At 44.2% G+C, this 16,365-nt stretch overlaps 1 protein-coding gene across 1 annotated transcript in view; it reads left to right on the top strand.

The window, feature by feature from the left end:
- Positions 1–16,365, top strand: part of VPS39 (VPS39 subunit of HOPS complex) — a 50,481-nt gene that overhangs the window by 31,632 nt on the left and 2,484 nt on the right. Inside the window, exons 12-24 of the mRNA XM_007173620.2 lie at positions 6,862–7,004; positions 8,918–9,061; positions 9,505–9,646; positions 10,316–10,402; positions 10,730–10,803; positions 11,131–11,229; positions 11,860–11,977; positions 12,472–12,600; positions 13,664–13,766; positions 13,989–14,034; positions 14,945–15,094; positions 15,260–15,394; positions 15,656–15,747. Coding sequence (XP_007173682.2) covers positions 6,862–7,004; positions 8,918–9,061; positions 9,505–9,646; positions 10,316–10,402; positions 10,730–10,803; positions 11,131–11,229; positions 11,860–11,977; positions 12,472–12,600; positions 13,664–13,766; positions 13,989–14,034; positions 14,945–15,094; positions 15,260–15,394; positions 15,656–15,747 — 1,462 coding nt within the window. The remainder of the gene's footprint in view (positions 1–6,861; positions 7,005–8,917; positions 9,062–9,504; positions 9,647–10,315; positions 10,403–10,729; positions 10,804–11,130; positions 11,230–11,859; positions 11,978–12,471; positions 12,601–13,663; positions 13,767–13,988; positions 14,035–14,944; positions 15,095–15,259; positions 15,395–15,655; positions 15,748–16,365) is intronic.

Here is a 16,365-nt window from a genome sequence, read left to right on the forward strand (position 1 = left end):
ACCTCATGATGGAGGAGTATCAGCATTACATAAAAGAAGCACGTAGGACTGGATATATGCTGATGTGTGCCATACTGCTTGTCATCCTTTAACCAGTTTCTCAAGATCAAAGGGATCCGATTGGCCAGGATTAGGTCATGGTCTCACTCCTTCTCACTGTCCTAGGGGTGGGAAAGGAGGTTGTGTCTACACTCTGCTTCTAAAGGCAAAGATAGGTGCCTGAACTATTCTCCCACCAAGACTACACATGGTCTGGAAGAAGGAGCTCACCAAAATGAAATAGTTTGCTCTTAAGAAGGAGGATGGAAGCTGGGTACCCTGAAATTGATAAATATTTACCATCCTTCGTCTGAATGAACTCAGTTGGGGCATTTGTTTTCAGTATGCCACCAGCTCTTTGGGAAGACACTGGAATAATAAGCTAGAACTGCTGTAACAACTTGACCCTTTTTCCATGTACCAACAATACTTGAACTTTAAAATCAATCCCAATGAAGCTACTACTTTTTAACTTGTTCACTCCACAAATATATACTGAGCTCTTAAGAGAGTGCAGTGCATTCTGCTGGGCCCCAAGCAACAGTAATCAGACAGGAATTCTGCTTTCAAAGAGCAGCCTAGTCGGGAAGATAAGGCACAAGTGGACCCTTACCAGCCGCAGGAGGTAAGTGCTGGTGGTGATGTGGTCTGGGGGCAGCTGGCTATTGACTTGGCCTTCGGGGCCTTTTGAGCAGCATCTCCATTGACTGACTTCAATCTAAGTACTGGTCCTTAGGTCCTATAGTGGATATTCTTAGTATATCCAGAGATCATCAGACCACTAGTGACAGACTGACCCTGACACATGAGACTGATATATTAATAGAATGTCCCTTTATTTGCTTACAGTAGGGAGGCTAGATCCCTTACAGTGGCCAGAATATTCATGTGGCACCCAGGGTGCCCTTTTTTATATGTATCGAGGTACAGGCATTTTTGCTGTAACGCCTTGAATGTGGTCCTGCAGAACCTTATATTCTATAACAAATATGAAAAATAACAGGACTTAAGGGGCAAATAACATTGGAGCAGACCACTCAAATTCTAGGCAGCTTTGTAACTGGAACACTAATAAAAATAACTATCCTACTAAAATGAAATTCCCATTGTTTTTGGTACCCAGCATGATAGTCCTTTGCTACCTTAAACTCTGGGGCTGTGCTTTCTCTTTTGAGATAAGATCTTTGAGAACATTTGCTTCTAATAGAAACTAGTTTCATCAAAGTAAAAAATCTGATCCTGGGTGCAGACTTCTTTATGAGACCTCCAAAACAATTAATGGGGAGGAAACATCTTTGCTTCATTTTTACTCTCATCTTCCCCAGATGGCTTAACTTAGTAGAAAGTATAGTGGTTTTTGAAGCTACTAATCAGCCATTACTTGCACTAAAAGAGGGCACTTTTATAGGATTTTCAGCTCTTTTCTTTAAATCTTCCTGTATAAGTTAAGGTTTCTCATTAATTGTAAGAAAGCTTGCCCCTGGTCACTTCAAAACATTAACAAGCTGGGGAAAATTGCATACCAACCAAAACGACTTTTGCCTCATACCTACACCATTCTCCCACTTACCAGCTGCACATGAGCCAATTCAGATTAAAAAATCTATCACACATAGTGTAATACCCTCTAGGTCCATCAATGTTGTTGCAAATGGCAAATTTCATTCCTTTTTATGACTAATATTCCATTGTGTGCGTATATATATACGCCACATCTTTACCCATTCATGTATCGATGGGCACTTAGGTTGCTTCCATGTCTTGGCAAAAATAATGCTGCAGTGAACATTAGCATGCATATGTCTTTTTGAATTAGTGTTTTTATTTTCTTTGGATAAATACCCGGAAGTGGAATTGCTAGATTGTATGGTAGTTCTATTTTTAATGTTTTGAAGAACCTCCATACTGTTTTCCCTAGTAGCTGTACCAATTTACATTCCCACCAACAGTGCATAAGTGTTCCCTTTTCTCCACGTTCTCACCAACACTTGTTATTTCTTGTCTTTTTGGTAATAGCCATTCTTTTTTTTTTTTTCTTTTTTGGATGCGTTGGGTCTTCGTTGCTGTGCGCCGGCTTTCTGTAGTTGCGGCAACTGGGGGCTACTCTTCGTTGCAGTGCGTGGGCTTCTCATTGCGGTGGCTTCTCTTGTTGTGGAGCACGGGCTCTAGGCACGTGGGCTTCAGTAGTTATGGCTCGCGGGCTGTAGAGTGCAGGCTCAGTAGTTGTGGCACACGGGCTTAGTTGCTCCGCGGCATGTGGGATCCTCCCGGACCAGGGCTCGAACCCGTGCCCCCTGCCTTGGCAGGCAGATTCTTAACCACTGCACCACCAGGGAAGTCCCGGTAATAGCCATTATAACAGGTGTGAGGTGATCTGTCATTATGGTTTTGATTTGCGTTTCCCTGATGATGAGTGATGTTGAGCATCTTTTCATGCGCCTGTTGGCCATCTGTATGATTTCTTTAGAAAAGTGTCTATTTAGGTCTTCTGCACATTTTTTAATTGGACTGTGTTGATTTGATAATGAGTTGTATGAATTCTTTGTATATTTTGAATATTAACCCCTTATCAGACATAGCATTTGAAAATCTCTTCCCCCATTCGGTAGGTTGCCTTTATGTTTTGTTGATGGTTTCCTTCACTGTACAATAGGTTTTTAGTTTGATGTAATCCCATTTGTTTACTTTGCTTTTTTTTTTTTCACACACACACACTGTATTTTATTTTTACAAGAGATAAATAGACTGACACCAAGCATTGTACATGGATGACCACAACAAAAGCAACAATGATTGCAATTACCAAACATGAAACACACTCATACTATGTCATAATATTGACATTCAGTCCAATAATCCTCCACTGTAACAGCTCCTTTACTTTGCAGTGAAAATTGATTTGGTTTACTTTGCTTTTGTTGCCCTTGCCTGAGGAGACAGTTCCAAATACTGCTAAGACCAATTCGAAGAGCATAGTACCTATGTTTTCTTCTGGGAGTTTTATGATTTTAGGTCTTACATTTTAAGTCCTTAATCCATTTTGAGTTTATTTTTGTATTGTATTTATTGTTTATTTTGTATTTTGGTGTAATAAAGTGGTCTAGTTTCATTCTTTTACATGTAGCTGACCAATTTTCCCAACATAATTTATTGAAGAGGTGTCTTTTCCCCATTGTATAGTATTGCCTCCTTTGTCATAGATTAATTGACCATATAAGTGTGGGCTTATTTCTGGGCTCTCTACTCTGTTCCATTGATCTGTGTGTCTGTTTTTGTGCCAGTACCATACTGTTTTGATTACTGTAGTTTTATAGTTTGAAATCAGTGAGTGTGACACCTCCAGCTTCGTTCTTCTTTCTCAAGATTGCTATGGGTATTTTGATAGGGATTTCGGTGAAACTATAGATTGATTTGGGTAGTGTGGACATTTTAACAAATATTAATTCTTCCAATTCATGAGCATGATATTTTTTTCCATTTACCGTTGAACAACATGGGTTTGACCTGGGTGGGTCCATGTATACATGGATTTTTTTTTCAATAAATATGTACCACTGTACTACACAGTCTATAGTTGGTTGAATCCACAGAGGCAGAACTGTGAGTATGGAGGACCAACTGTAGGATTATATGTGAATTTTCCACTGTGCAGGGGCAGGAGTTGGCATCCCTAACCCCCCCACTGTTCAAGGATCGGCTGTATTTATGTCATCTTCAATTTCTTGCATAATGTCTTATAGTTTTCAGAGTATCAGTCTTTCACCTCCTTGGTTAAATTTATTCCTAGGTATTTTATTCTTTTCGATGCAATTGAAAGTAGGATTTTTTAAAACAATTCTCTTTCTGATTGTTTGTTATTTGTGTATAGAAATGTGACAGATTTCTGTATGTTTGGTATGCTTCAACTTTATCAAATTCATTTATTAGTTTTAATAGTTTTTTGGTAGAGTCTTTAGAGTTTTCTATATATAGTATCTATAATATCTATATATAGTGACAGTTTTACTTTTTCCCTTCCAATTTGGATGCCTTTTATTTCTATTTCTTGTTTTATTGCTTGTGGCTAGGACTTCCAATATTATGTTGAATAAAAATGGCAAGCATGAGCATCCCTGTCTTTTTCCTGATCTTGAAGAAGCTTTTCACCATTGAGTATGCTGTTAGCTATGGGCTTGTCATGTGTGGCCTTTATTATGTTGAGGTATGTCCCCTCTGTACCCACTTTGTTACGAGTTTTGGGGTTTTTTTTTTTTTATCATAAATGGATGTTGAATTTTGTCAAATGCTTTTTCTGCATCTATTGAAATGATGATGAAATTTTTATTCTTTGTTTTGTTAATGTGGTGTATCACGCTGATCAATTTGTGGATATTGAACCATCCTTGCATCCTTGGAATAACCCCATTTGACCAGGTTTATGATCCTTTTAATGTATTGTTGAATTTGCTTTGCTAATCTTTTGTTAAGGATTTTTACATTTATGTTCATCAGCAATATTGGCCTGTAATTTTCTTTTTTTGTTGTGTCTTTGTCTGGTTTTGGTATCAGGGTAATGTGGACCTCATGTAATGAGTTTGGAAGTGTTCCTTCCTCTTCAGTTTTTTGGACTAGTTTGAGAAGGATAGGTATTCTTTAACTAGGAAATGTCTAACTCCTCTTTAAATGTTTAGTAATATTCCCCCAAGATGCTGTCTGGTCCTGGAATTTTTGGATTACTGATTCAATTTCATTACTAGTAATGAGTCTGTTCAGATTTTCCATATCTTCCTGATTCAGTCTTGGACAGTTGTATGCTTCTAGGAATTTATTCATTTCTTCTAGGTTTCCCAATTCATTGGTGTTTAATTGTTCATAGTAGTCTCTTATGCTTGATTTTATTTCTGTGGTATTGGTGTAACTTCTCCTCTTTTATTTCTGATTTTATTTATTTGGGCCCTCTCTCTTTTTGTCTTGATGAGTCTGGCTGAAGGTTTATCAGTTTTGTTTATCTTTTCAAAGAATCAGCTTTTACTTTCATTGAATTAGGCAAGACAGTTCCTCTCCTGGTCTTGAAGGTGTGGCCTTGTGTTGGAGCGTCCCCTGCGTAGACGGCATATGCTGTGTGGCTTTGGCAGGCTGGCTGGGGCTGGAGTGGGCACTGACTGGGGTTTTCCCTGGGTGCATTGACCTGGCCCTCCCCCCATATTTTGGATTGTTTTCTGAGGATACGCTCCTGAAAGTGGGATTAGTTGGTCCAGGTGCTTTTTTCCTTGTTGAGGTAGCAATATTTTTGCCTTAACAGTATAAGAGTGATTCAGTTTCACAATATTGTAAGCACTGGGTTGTAGCATATAAAAATAATTTTTTAACTAATTAAATGGATATAAAGATGTCACCTCTTTGACATTTTTAATGTATACCACTTTGATAATGTAGCAGAACATTTTCCCCCTTATTTATATTCTTCTCTTGTCAGTTATTTATGTCTTTTGCCCATTAATCAAATGAAATCCCATGTTTTTTAAAACCAATCTGTGTAAATTAGTTTTTGTTTTTTTTTGTTTGTTTTTTTTTTAAGAATATTCTTCTACAAATTTTTTTTTTAATTTTTAATTTTTTTTTAATGCTATTCTTGTCTGCTTACGTTCTTTTTATGTATGTATGTATGTATGTATGGCTGTGTTGAATTGGTGGGATTAAGGGACCTAGGGATTTTTTTTTTTTTTTAATGTGATGATCCATTTATTTATTTATTTATTTATTTATGGCTGTGTTGGGTCTTCGTTTCTGTGCGAGGGCTTTCTCTAGTTGTGGCAAGTGGGGGCCACTCTTCATTGCGGTGCGCGGACCTCTCACTATTGCGGCCTCTTGTTGCTGAGCACAGGCTCCAGATGCGCAGGCCCAGCAATTGTGGCTCACTGGCCGAGTTGCTCCACGGCATGTGGGATCTTCCCAGACCAGGTCTCGAACCCGCGTCCCCCGCATTGGCAGGCAGACTCTCAACCACTGCGCCACCAGGGAAGCCCAATTAGTTTTATATAATCAACCTATTAGCCTCTGCCATATATGCTGCAAACATATTCCCTAGCCTGTTGCCTGGTGTTTTTGTTTTACTATTCCTTTTTTGATGTATATATGCTTTTTATTAGTAAGTCTATTGATCTTTTTCAGCTTCAATGTCATATCAGTTTTTCCTTGGGAAATTCTTTTCTCCCCTACTTTTAGCAAGTTAATGAATTTTCAATTCTACTTCTGTATATGTCTTAGAATATAGTCATGCCATTTTTGTAATGTTTTAGTGCTCAAACTATATGTGTATAGCTCAAGTTTTTATGAACTTAAGAGTCATTCCTTTCTCTTTTTTTAATTTTAATTTTATTTTATTTATTTATATATTTTTTTCTTTTTGGCTTCATTGGGTCTTTGTTGCTGCGTGCCGGCGTTCTCTAGTTGAGGCGAGTGGGGGCTACTCTTCGTTGTGGTGCGCAGGCTTCTCATTGCGGTGGCTTCCCTTGTTGCAGAGCACGGGCTCTAGGCGAGCGGGCTTCAGTAGTTGTGGCACACAGGCTCAGTAGCTGTGGCCTGTGGGCTCTAGAGTGCAGGCTGGTAGTTGTGGTGCACGGGCTTAGTTGCTCCCCGGCATGTGGGATCTTCCCCGACCAAACCCATGTCCCCTGCATTGGCAGGTGGATTCTTAACCACTGCGCCACCAGGAAAGCCCCAAGAGTCATTCCTTTTAAAAAGTCAGTCTGGAACTTTTATTGCTATAGTACTAGTCTTGTTTTTGTTTATCCTTAAATTGCTGTGTTCCTTTCTGGGGAATCATGTTTACCTTCCATGTAGATCCTACACATGTGATGGGCCTGTACCCAGACCTGCTACCCACAGACTACAGGAAGCAGCTACAGTATCCTAACCCACTGCCTGTGCTCTCTGGGGCTGAGTTGGAGAAGGCTCACTTAGCTCTGATTGACTACCTGACACAGGTAGGTATATACAGAAGTATATGGAAGAGTTTACCTGGAAGTTCCAGTACCTGCTTCTCTATGGCAGGGAACTGGGGGCCTTTTATAATGCCACAGGTATTCTGTAAATGAACACTATCGAAGTCTGGGGGGGCACATTTTTTTCTGCTTCATCCCCCTGCTTAACAATATTATTGAGCTCTTTTTTGCCAAATCCTGATGCCAGGAAACACATTCAGTTTATGGTAAATTCACACTAAGCTATTATAGGAACTAAAAAGAGAAAAGTTTAGTTGATAGAGAAGAATACGTTTTTTAAAACAAACTTTTTGGGAACATATATACTTTTGGAAAAAATACCTGCTCTATGCAGCAAACTTGGAAAACACAGAAAAGTATAAAACAAAAATAAAAATCACCTATAGCTCTACCACCCAGAAAAAATTAACTAACATTTTAGTGTTGTCCTTCCAGACTTTTATTTGTACTTGTGGATAATTTTTGTTTATTTATATATTGGTTTACTTATTACAAATGGATATCAAGCTATATATTGTTTTATAGCTTACTTTTAAAACATTTAGCCACATATTAGGAAAGTCCTTCCCTGTCATTAAATATTCTTCTATAACATGTTTTTTTTAGGGGGAGTATTTAGACTTAAATTATTTTCAATTTACTGTTATGGGCAGATAAGTGAAATTTTCATGTCAGCACTAAAACTAATGTCTCCATTGAAGCCTCTGAACCCTACATTTCTGTGCAGAAGGTTATTATTTATTTCCTGTGCACCCACTCAGAGTCAGAGAACTTAATAAATTTTTTCCCAGAAGTGTTCTGCTGACCTTTGTAAGGGGTCCTCTGGATGGGCATGAGAAGTATTGCTAGGAAAGTTGTAAGCCAGCTTGCCATCACCTGCTTCTGGGTCAGTGGGTGTCCCACAGGTCCGGTCAGGCATCCATTGCCTTGGCACTTCCTTGACATTGGGCTCCAGGGGTGGCTGGCGGCCCGCAAGGAGCACACAACCTTGCCTCTGTCTGCATACTGCACACCCCATGAGCCAAGTGAAAAAAAGGTTCCCGGGGCAGGAAGTCTCCCAAGCGTGTGGCATCACAGAAGACCCTCTGTTTTCAACATCTTAGCTTTAGGGGACTCCAGGCATACCTTTTTCCCTGGCCTTCTCCACTGAGCTTGGAATGTGTGGAGGTAACTGACATGAGCATTGTGCCAGAGAGTTGGTAGAACAAATAAGACCATGGGCGTGCCAGACGCAAAATAGTACAAACTGGATGATTCCGTTTATAGGAAGTTTGAGAACAGGGGACAAGTAGTCTCTAGTGATAGAAATCAGATCAGTGGGGGTAGAGGGTGGGTGAGATTCTTTGGGAAGAGCACAAGGGAACTTCCAGGGGTAACAGAAATGTTTCGTTCCTTGATTGGGGTGGTGGTTACATGCATGTATATATCTGTCAAAACGCATCTGATAGTATACTTTTAAGGGGTACATTTTATTGTATATAACTTATACCTCAATAAAGTTGATTTAAAAAAGGAAAGGAACGCGGGCTTTGGAATCAGACCCTAATTTGAAATCTGCCTCTGCCATTTAGGAGGTATCTAATATCTGTGCCTTAGGTTCTTCACTTATAACATGGGGCTAATATTACCTGCATCTGTTGTAGGTTTACAATAGGATAATATGTAAAGTGCTTGGCATAGTGCCTGGTCTGTAGTAAATACTCAGTAAATAATTGTCATTGTGTCTGGTGATTTGCTGGTCATCTATTTTGATCCCTGATAAAAATTGAATGCTAATGTGGGATCAGGGTTGGGTAGGTGTGAGCTGATTTAGACGTATTTGGAATTGCCTAGTAGCTCGGATGATAAAGAAAGATTTAGTCCTGGCCTTGACCCCGCATTTTTGGCCTTGGCAGAAACGAAGCCAATTGGTCAAGAAGCTGAATGACTCTGATCACCAGTCCAGCACCTCCCCGCTCATGGAAGGCACTCCTACCATCAAATCCAAGAAGAAGCTGCTGCAAATCATTGACACCACCCTGCTCAAGTGCTACCTCCATGTGAGTTCTCCAGCACTCGGGTCCCCCCAGTCCCCTAATCTGGGGTCCCTGCCCCTGGTAAGAGTGAAGCCTTTGATGACAGGAACCAGCTACTCTTGGCCTGACGTCTGTGAGCTTCTTGGAATTGAGGGGATACGGCGAGATGTTGACCCAGAATCTTACAGTGGGCTGGTCTTCTCTGCTAAGATGGGGGTTAGTGCTACGAGGTGAACAGGGACAGTATTTCCCCCAAAGAAAATTTCCCCTTTCTTTACCCTCCCTCTCCCCAAAAACCCTTGAAACATGTTGTGTGAAAGAGCATAAATGCTTTACAAGGTACTACCTGTAGTCCTGGCAAAGGGTTGTTTGCTGTCTCTTGCTTGTCACACCCCTGGCGTTTCAGCCTGAAGCAGGCCAGGGCTCCCCAGGAGGCAGCTTCTGCTGAAATCCTGCCTCCTCTGCAGACGAACGTGGCCCTGGTGGCCCCCTTGCTGCGCCTGGAGAACAACCACTGCCACATCGAAGAGAGCGAGCACGTGCTGAAGAAGGCTCACAAGTACAGCGAACTGATCATCCTGTACGAGAAGAAGGGGCTCCATGAGAAAGGTGACTGGAGGAGGGGTTTCTTTGGTTGCGAGGGTCTCTTGTATTTTGACTGAGGTGTTGTTAACCGAATCGGGTCCGGCTGCTCCCTGCTTGAACATCAATACACGAGAGAGAGACAAATGTTGGTAAGAAAGGAAAGTTGCTTTTAATGAGAGTGCTGGCAGTCTGGGGAGATGGTGGACTCAGTGTGCCCCAAAAGCCCCCTCTGAAGATTCTGCTCAACCACGAAAGCTTTTAAAGGGAAAAGGGAAGTAATCTCAGTTAATCATTGAGATAGGGGCCATCCCCCACTGTGTGCAGGCCTGTTGACTTCTTGTGATTTTTCTTTAGATGCTAACTTGTTCACACAGTTTGTTCACAAGATTACTGAAGGGGAAGCTAGGGAGGAGATCTGGCCCTCTTTTACTTATTCTTCATTTCTACTTCTTTGATCTATGGAAAGAACCAACGAGTTAGGCAAAGTATTGTGTGATCACAAGATTTGAAAGGTGTGCTAGGGCTACAGACGAGCAGAGCATGTAGGTGCCTGGTTTAAGTTTGGTGACAAGACAAAGGGGCCTCCTGCAAAAACCTCTTTCCTGCCAAAAACTGCCTACAGTGTGATGACTCTCCAAGGAGATACGCCTTCTGGAAGGGGCTCATGACCTTATTCTTGGGCTTCGTGGCCAGCTCTGCAGGTGCTGGTGGACCAGTCCAAGAAAGCGAATTCCCCTCTGAAAGGCCATGAGAGGACAGTGCAGTACCTGCAACACCTGGGTAAGTCCAGCTTGTGGAAGGGACGCGGGGAGAGGATGGTGAAGTGGACCTGACCTCTCTCCCTTTCTGATTCCAACTGGTCATTCCCCTCCCTCCCTCGTGTTCACCCAACTGGGTTCCTCTGGCTGGGGTGAAAGTCCCCCCGGTGATGGAACCATGACAGCTCCTTGGTGTGTAGCCAGCTCGGTAGGCCCAAGCAGCCCTGAGTGACTGGTGCTTGGACAGAGCTATCTTCTCTGGAAGATAAATCCTGGGCAACCTGGGCACCTGCCTTCCTGGTCCTATGGGCAGGGTGGGTGGGCTTCATCTGCTGACTTTTCCCTCTAGGCACAGAAAACCTGCATTTGATTTTTTCCTACTCAATGTGGGTGCTGAGAGACTTTCCAGAGGATGGGCTGAAGGTAGGTCACAGAGCCCCTTGGATTTATCTGGCACCACGGTTGGTCCTGATTCTACTTCAGACGGCAGTGGATGGAGGGAGAGGAAGGATTTATGCAATTCTCTGGTGTTTCAAAGACTGGGAAACATGGAACAGCAATGGAGTGGAGTGGAAAGAGCCTGGTGCAGATGCCAGGAGACCTGCGACCTAGTCTGTCCCATAGTAACTGGCCACAGATGCCCTTCCCATACAGTGTCTGTCCACTTGACCCTACGCTTGTGTGCATGTGTGTTTGGAAGAATTGCCATCAGATGGTTCTGCTGCTAGAACTCGGGTTTTGTTCCAACAGATATTTACTGAGGACCTCCCAGAGGTGGAGTCTCTGCCACGAGACCGAGTGCTTGGCTTCTTAGTGGAGAATTTTAAGGGTCTGGCAATTCCATATCTGGTAAGGTATTTTTTGATCTGAACTAAAAAGCTTCAAACCCAGGATCCGGGACTGCATGAGTCAGTGATTAGCCAGTTCAGATTAGGGTTTGTGTCCCTTGGGGATTGCAAGGAATTGTAAGGAATGTAAGGAATGTAATATCCTCTGAAGACAGAGATCCCAGTAGACTAAGCTGGAGATGTCACTTTTTTGATGCTACCTTCTAAAGATTTAAAGATGCTACCTTCTAAAGATGACGTACAGAGGGATAAAAGAGAAGGATGTTGGAGAAAAACATTTCAGAGCCACATTTGTACAGCTGGACTCAACTGTGACCTAAGGACAACAAATCAGTCCTAAGTACCAGAATGCAAATACTTAACCTTAATTACATGGGCTGATTTGGAGGATTATGAGACAGAGTTAATAAAGGAGCTTCGATTGGAAATCAAGACAATAATTCCTGATATTGCTGGGTTGTACTGTGAAATTTCCCAGTGGTTTTAGAAGAGCTATCCCTTGGTAATATTTGTGGCCTAATTAGGGGACGATCTGGATGGGACCTCTTGGGCCTTGAAAATGTGAGGGAGCCTGGGCGATGGGCTGGGTCACAGCACAGAGGGTACCAGGCAGACCTGTATCTTGCCTCAGGAACACGTCATCCACGTTTGGGAGGAGACGGGCTCTCGGTTCCACAACTGCCTGATCCAGCTGTACTGTGAGAAGGTGCAAGGTCTGATGAAGGAGTATCTTCTGTCCTTCCCTGCAGGTACCAGTTCTTGGAAAGCGGGGTGGCCCCAGGCCTTAGAGGAGAGCTGGACCTGAGGGTGCCGTGGGTGGTTTAGAGAAGCAGACCTTCTCTGTAGGCCCAGGTGGGCAGGAAGTGCCTCAGAGGAGCCAGGGCAGCTAAGTGACCCCGCAGGTGAGACTCAGGGGCTGGTGTCTGGATCTGGGCACCTCTTAGCTTCCCTGGGCGTCACCCCTAGTGGTGGGGAAGGAGCAGATCTGTCCGCAGAGTGACACCTGTGCTGATAAGAAACAGGTTTGTCTAGCAGAGTGCTTCTCTACGCAGCTTGGTTTTTTTTTCTTACCTCAAGCTGATGTTTTGGGGCCATGTAGAGACCATAAGCTAAGAGAAGGCCAACTGTAAACCACCATGGAGGCCCTTTCTGATTATTGAACGCCATCCCTCTCGTGTTTCTTAATGACCCCACATTGCTGCCCGACAGCATCCTTTCATGCTGAGCGTGGTTTTCCTTAAAGGCAAAGCTCCAGTCCCTGCTGGTGAGGAAGAGGGAGAGCTGGGAGAATACCGACGGAAGCTCCTTAAGTTCTTGGAAATTTCTAGCTACTATGACCCAGGCCGGCTCATCTGTGATTTTCCTTTTGATGGTGAGTGTCTGGCTTAGGTCCAGAGCCACTTTAGCAGAAGGTAATGCAAAAACGGATCTTTCCCTTTTACCAGTTCCCCAGCCCTCCAAAAGGTTGGGCCTGGGAAAAACCACATGTTTCAGGCCTGTGCTCCTGTTCTGCCCCTCTGAAGGCTCAGTTTTGTTTGAGCGGAGTCTCTTTTGGGTATGAACCACATGCTAATTTTTATTTATTTATTTATTTTTGGCCACGTTGAGGCTTCGTTGCTGCACACGGGCTTTCTCTAGTTGCGGCGAGTGGGGGCTACTCTTCGTTGCGGTGCGCGGGCTTCTTATTGTGGTGGCTTCTCTTGTTGCGGAGCACGGGCTCTAGGCACATGGGCTTCAGTAGTTGTGGCACGTGGGCTCAGTAGTTTTGGCTCGTGAGCTCAGTAGTTGTGGCTCACAGGCTCTAGAGCGCAGGCTCAGTAGTTGTGGTGCACGGGCTTAGTTGCTCCGTGGCATGTGGGATATTCCCGGACCAGGGCTTGAACCCCTGTCCTCTGCATTGGCAGGCGGATTCTTAACCACTGCGCCACTAGGGAAGCCCCACCACATGCTAATTGATAGCCAGGTTGAAAGCTGTTTCTTGCTTCAGTTCATATTCTTGGCCAAGTTCATTGGTTAGCAGTTTTTATAATCTGGCATAATGTCTAATTATACATCAGACAGACGTGTGTCTGAAGAAAGACACACGTCTGTCTGATGTATAAGCTCCATGAGAGCAGAGACCAGGTGTCTGCTTACCTAGCTGAAGTGCCTGGTACATTGTAGGTGCTTATTATGCACTTGGCTGATCATCAAGTGTTGTTGCCCCATTTATAAGCAATCACAAAAAAGATGGGATAAAGTACCTCCTAAAATAGCTCCCTCCCCTCTTCCCTTTTAAAAATTTTAGTCATTTTCTCCTTGAAAAAATCCCAAGTAATAAAAATATTTTTTCCCCTTTTATATTCCCCCAATATCCATTCCTCTAATAGCTTAGCCCCTGGCCTTGGGCTTGCCTAATGGGGATGATGGTTACTTATACACCTTTTTCCCCACAGGCCTCTTAGAAGAGCGTGCTCTCCTGCTGGGACGCATGGGGAAACATGAACAAGCTCTCTTCATCTATGTCCACATCCTGAAGGATACGAGAATGGCTGAAGAGTACGTTGACCCTGTCATCCCACCTCGCAAGGGTCTAAAAGAGGCCCCCCAGAGAGATGAGAGGCGTTAGAGGCTAAGAAAGCCACCCCTCCACCCTTCAGCAGGAGCGAGAATCACCTCGTGTGCTGGCTCCCGATTTTGCTGTCATTAGGCTGCGCACGCAGGCAGCATCGATGCGCTGTCCCTAGACGTGGCATTGTCTGACCACTTTCTCCCTTGCAGGTACTGCCACAAGCATTATGACCAAAATAAAGATGGCAACAAAGATGTAAGTAGTGACCCTGGCCCCAGGGAGCACGGGTGCATTGCACTGTCCCTCTTAGCATAGCTAACCCCTCTGGTTTGGCCACAGGTGACCCTGGTATGAATTGCTAAGATAAGACAGGTCATGGGTCAATGTGCTGATTGGTTTTGCACGTGCGTGTTGAGGTAGAGGCAGGGTGACCTCAATCCTGGTTTGCCTGGGATGGTTCTGGCTTACATCTGTCGTCGTCCGTGTGATTATTCGTAGCACCCCTGCCCCTTTACTCTCGAAAGAATCCCAACTTGTGTAACAAATATATGTGGTCAGCCTGTTGAGAAGGAACATCTGATGGTTCTGGTAAGGTGCACGTGTGTGCTCTGTCTAGATTGCACATGGATCTGTCAATGTACAAAGACGTTTTTGGTGGCCATGACTGGGGGTAGGGGTGCTACTGGAACCTAAGCGGTAGAGGCCAGAGTTGCTATTAAACAGTGCACAGCACAGACCCAGCAAAGAATTATTCGGCCCAGAATATTGAGTGCTGAGGCTGAGAAACGCTGTGGTACGGGTACCAGTAGGAGATGCAGCGTCTCATCTTGGGTAATCCTCACCTGCCAATACGTGGCAGGGTCTCAGCCTTCAAAGCCAAAGGAAATGAGGGATGTCTTTGAGTCGTTTTGTTAACAGTGTAATGCAAAACAAATACAAGGCATTTGATTTTTTTTCTCTCAGGGAGAACACAATCTTTAATTTTTGACATCTTCAGTTGACTGACTTTAAAAAATTTTTTAAAAGGTGAAAAATGATGAGTTTTAAATGCTCTGTGACAGCTGTTCCTATAGACCAACCCTCTTGCCTTTGGGTGTGGTCACACTGGGGGTTCTGGGAGGGTTGCTGCCAGCCTGACGTGCGTGGCTTGTTGTGTATGAGACAGGTGTATCTGTCCCTGCTCCGGATGTACCTGTCCCCGCCCAGCGTTCACTGCCTGGGGCCAATCAAGCTGGAACTGCTGGAGCCGCAAGCCAACCTCCAAGCCGCCCTGCAGGTCCTCGAGCTGCACCACGGCAAACTGGATACCACCAAGGTCAGGAGTTCTTCTCGGGGAGACGGAGGGCACGTGTGGACAGCATGGAACGAGAAGAGGGGCCAGAGGAGGGACTGGGGTTCGAGGGCTCCGTGACGGCAGGCATTTCCTCAGTCTCACTCGTGTCCCGCCTCACCCTAGTCCCTTCTCTCTTCCCGTCCCCAGGCCATCAACCTTCTGCCAGCGAACACACAGATTAACGATATACGCATCTTTCTGGAAAAGGTCTTGGAAGAGAATGCACAAAAGAAACGGTTCAATCAAGTGCTCAAGAACCTTCTCCATGCAGAGTTCCTGAGGGTATGAGCCTTTCAGACACGAGGGCAGGCGTGTACTTTTCAGTGTGAGACAGTTATCTACACGTTCCCTGTAGATAAAGGCAGAGCTTTATGCTTTTGAACTCTAGTTCAAGCTGATCGGTAACCAACTGGGCATTTAAATGCAGGTGTTTCAATTAGGGGAGTCTCTGTGGGCTGGGAGATGAGACAGTGCCGGCCCTTCCTTCTGTTCTAAATACCTGCCGGACAGTGGGACTTTTCCCCCCGATCTCTCTGCTCCCAGGTCCAGGAAGAGCGGATTTTACACCAGCAGGTGAAGTGCATCATCACAGAGGAGAAGGTGTGCATGGTGTGTAAGAAGAAGATTGGGAACAGGTGAGCCTCATCCACAGCTATGCATTGTCGGCTCTGATGTGGGTCACACTCAGGATGGATTTAAATGCCCCTATGCCCCCTAACCAAAGAGGAAAGTGCAGCGGCAGACTATCTGGGCCGCTTTTAGTTCTTGAGCCTCCAGAGGGCAGGCCACGTTGTCTGATGGGGGTGTGGAGGGGGTTTGAGAATTTAAAGGCCTGAAATGTGAGCTCTTGACTCCTTGCCCATAAAGCCCTTCCCCTCTGGCAGCTAAACATTGTGATGTAGCCAGGGGGTGTGTGAGAGCTGTATGTGGGCAGGAAGTCCTTATCTTTTAAGGATTCACCTCTGAAGGAAGAAAAAGGTCTTTCAACCTGCTGCCTCATGACTTGAGTAAAATCCTGAGGCAGCATCGTTCTGTTTTAAGGCATATACTCCAGTCAGTCCCCTTTCCTTCAAAGAAGAATGATTTGTCCTTTTTCTTATATGGCTGGAAGAATCCTTTTCTTTAGAAAAACTCGCTGTCCTTTGTTAAAATTAGCCCAAGGGACTTCCCTGGTGGCGCAGTGGATAAGACTGCGCACTCCCAGTGCAGGGGGTCCAGGTTTGATCCCTGGTCAGGGAACTAGAGCCCACATG

Source organism: Balaenoptera acutorostrata, chromosome 3 (genome assembly GCF_949987535.1).
Source record: "Balaenoptera acutorostrata chromosome 3, mBalAcu1.1, whole genome shotgun sequence".
Taxonomy (NCBI): domain Eukaryota; kingdom Metazoa; phylum Chordata; class Mammalia; order Artiodactyla; family Balaenopteridae; genus Balaenoptera; species Balaenoptera acutorostrata.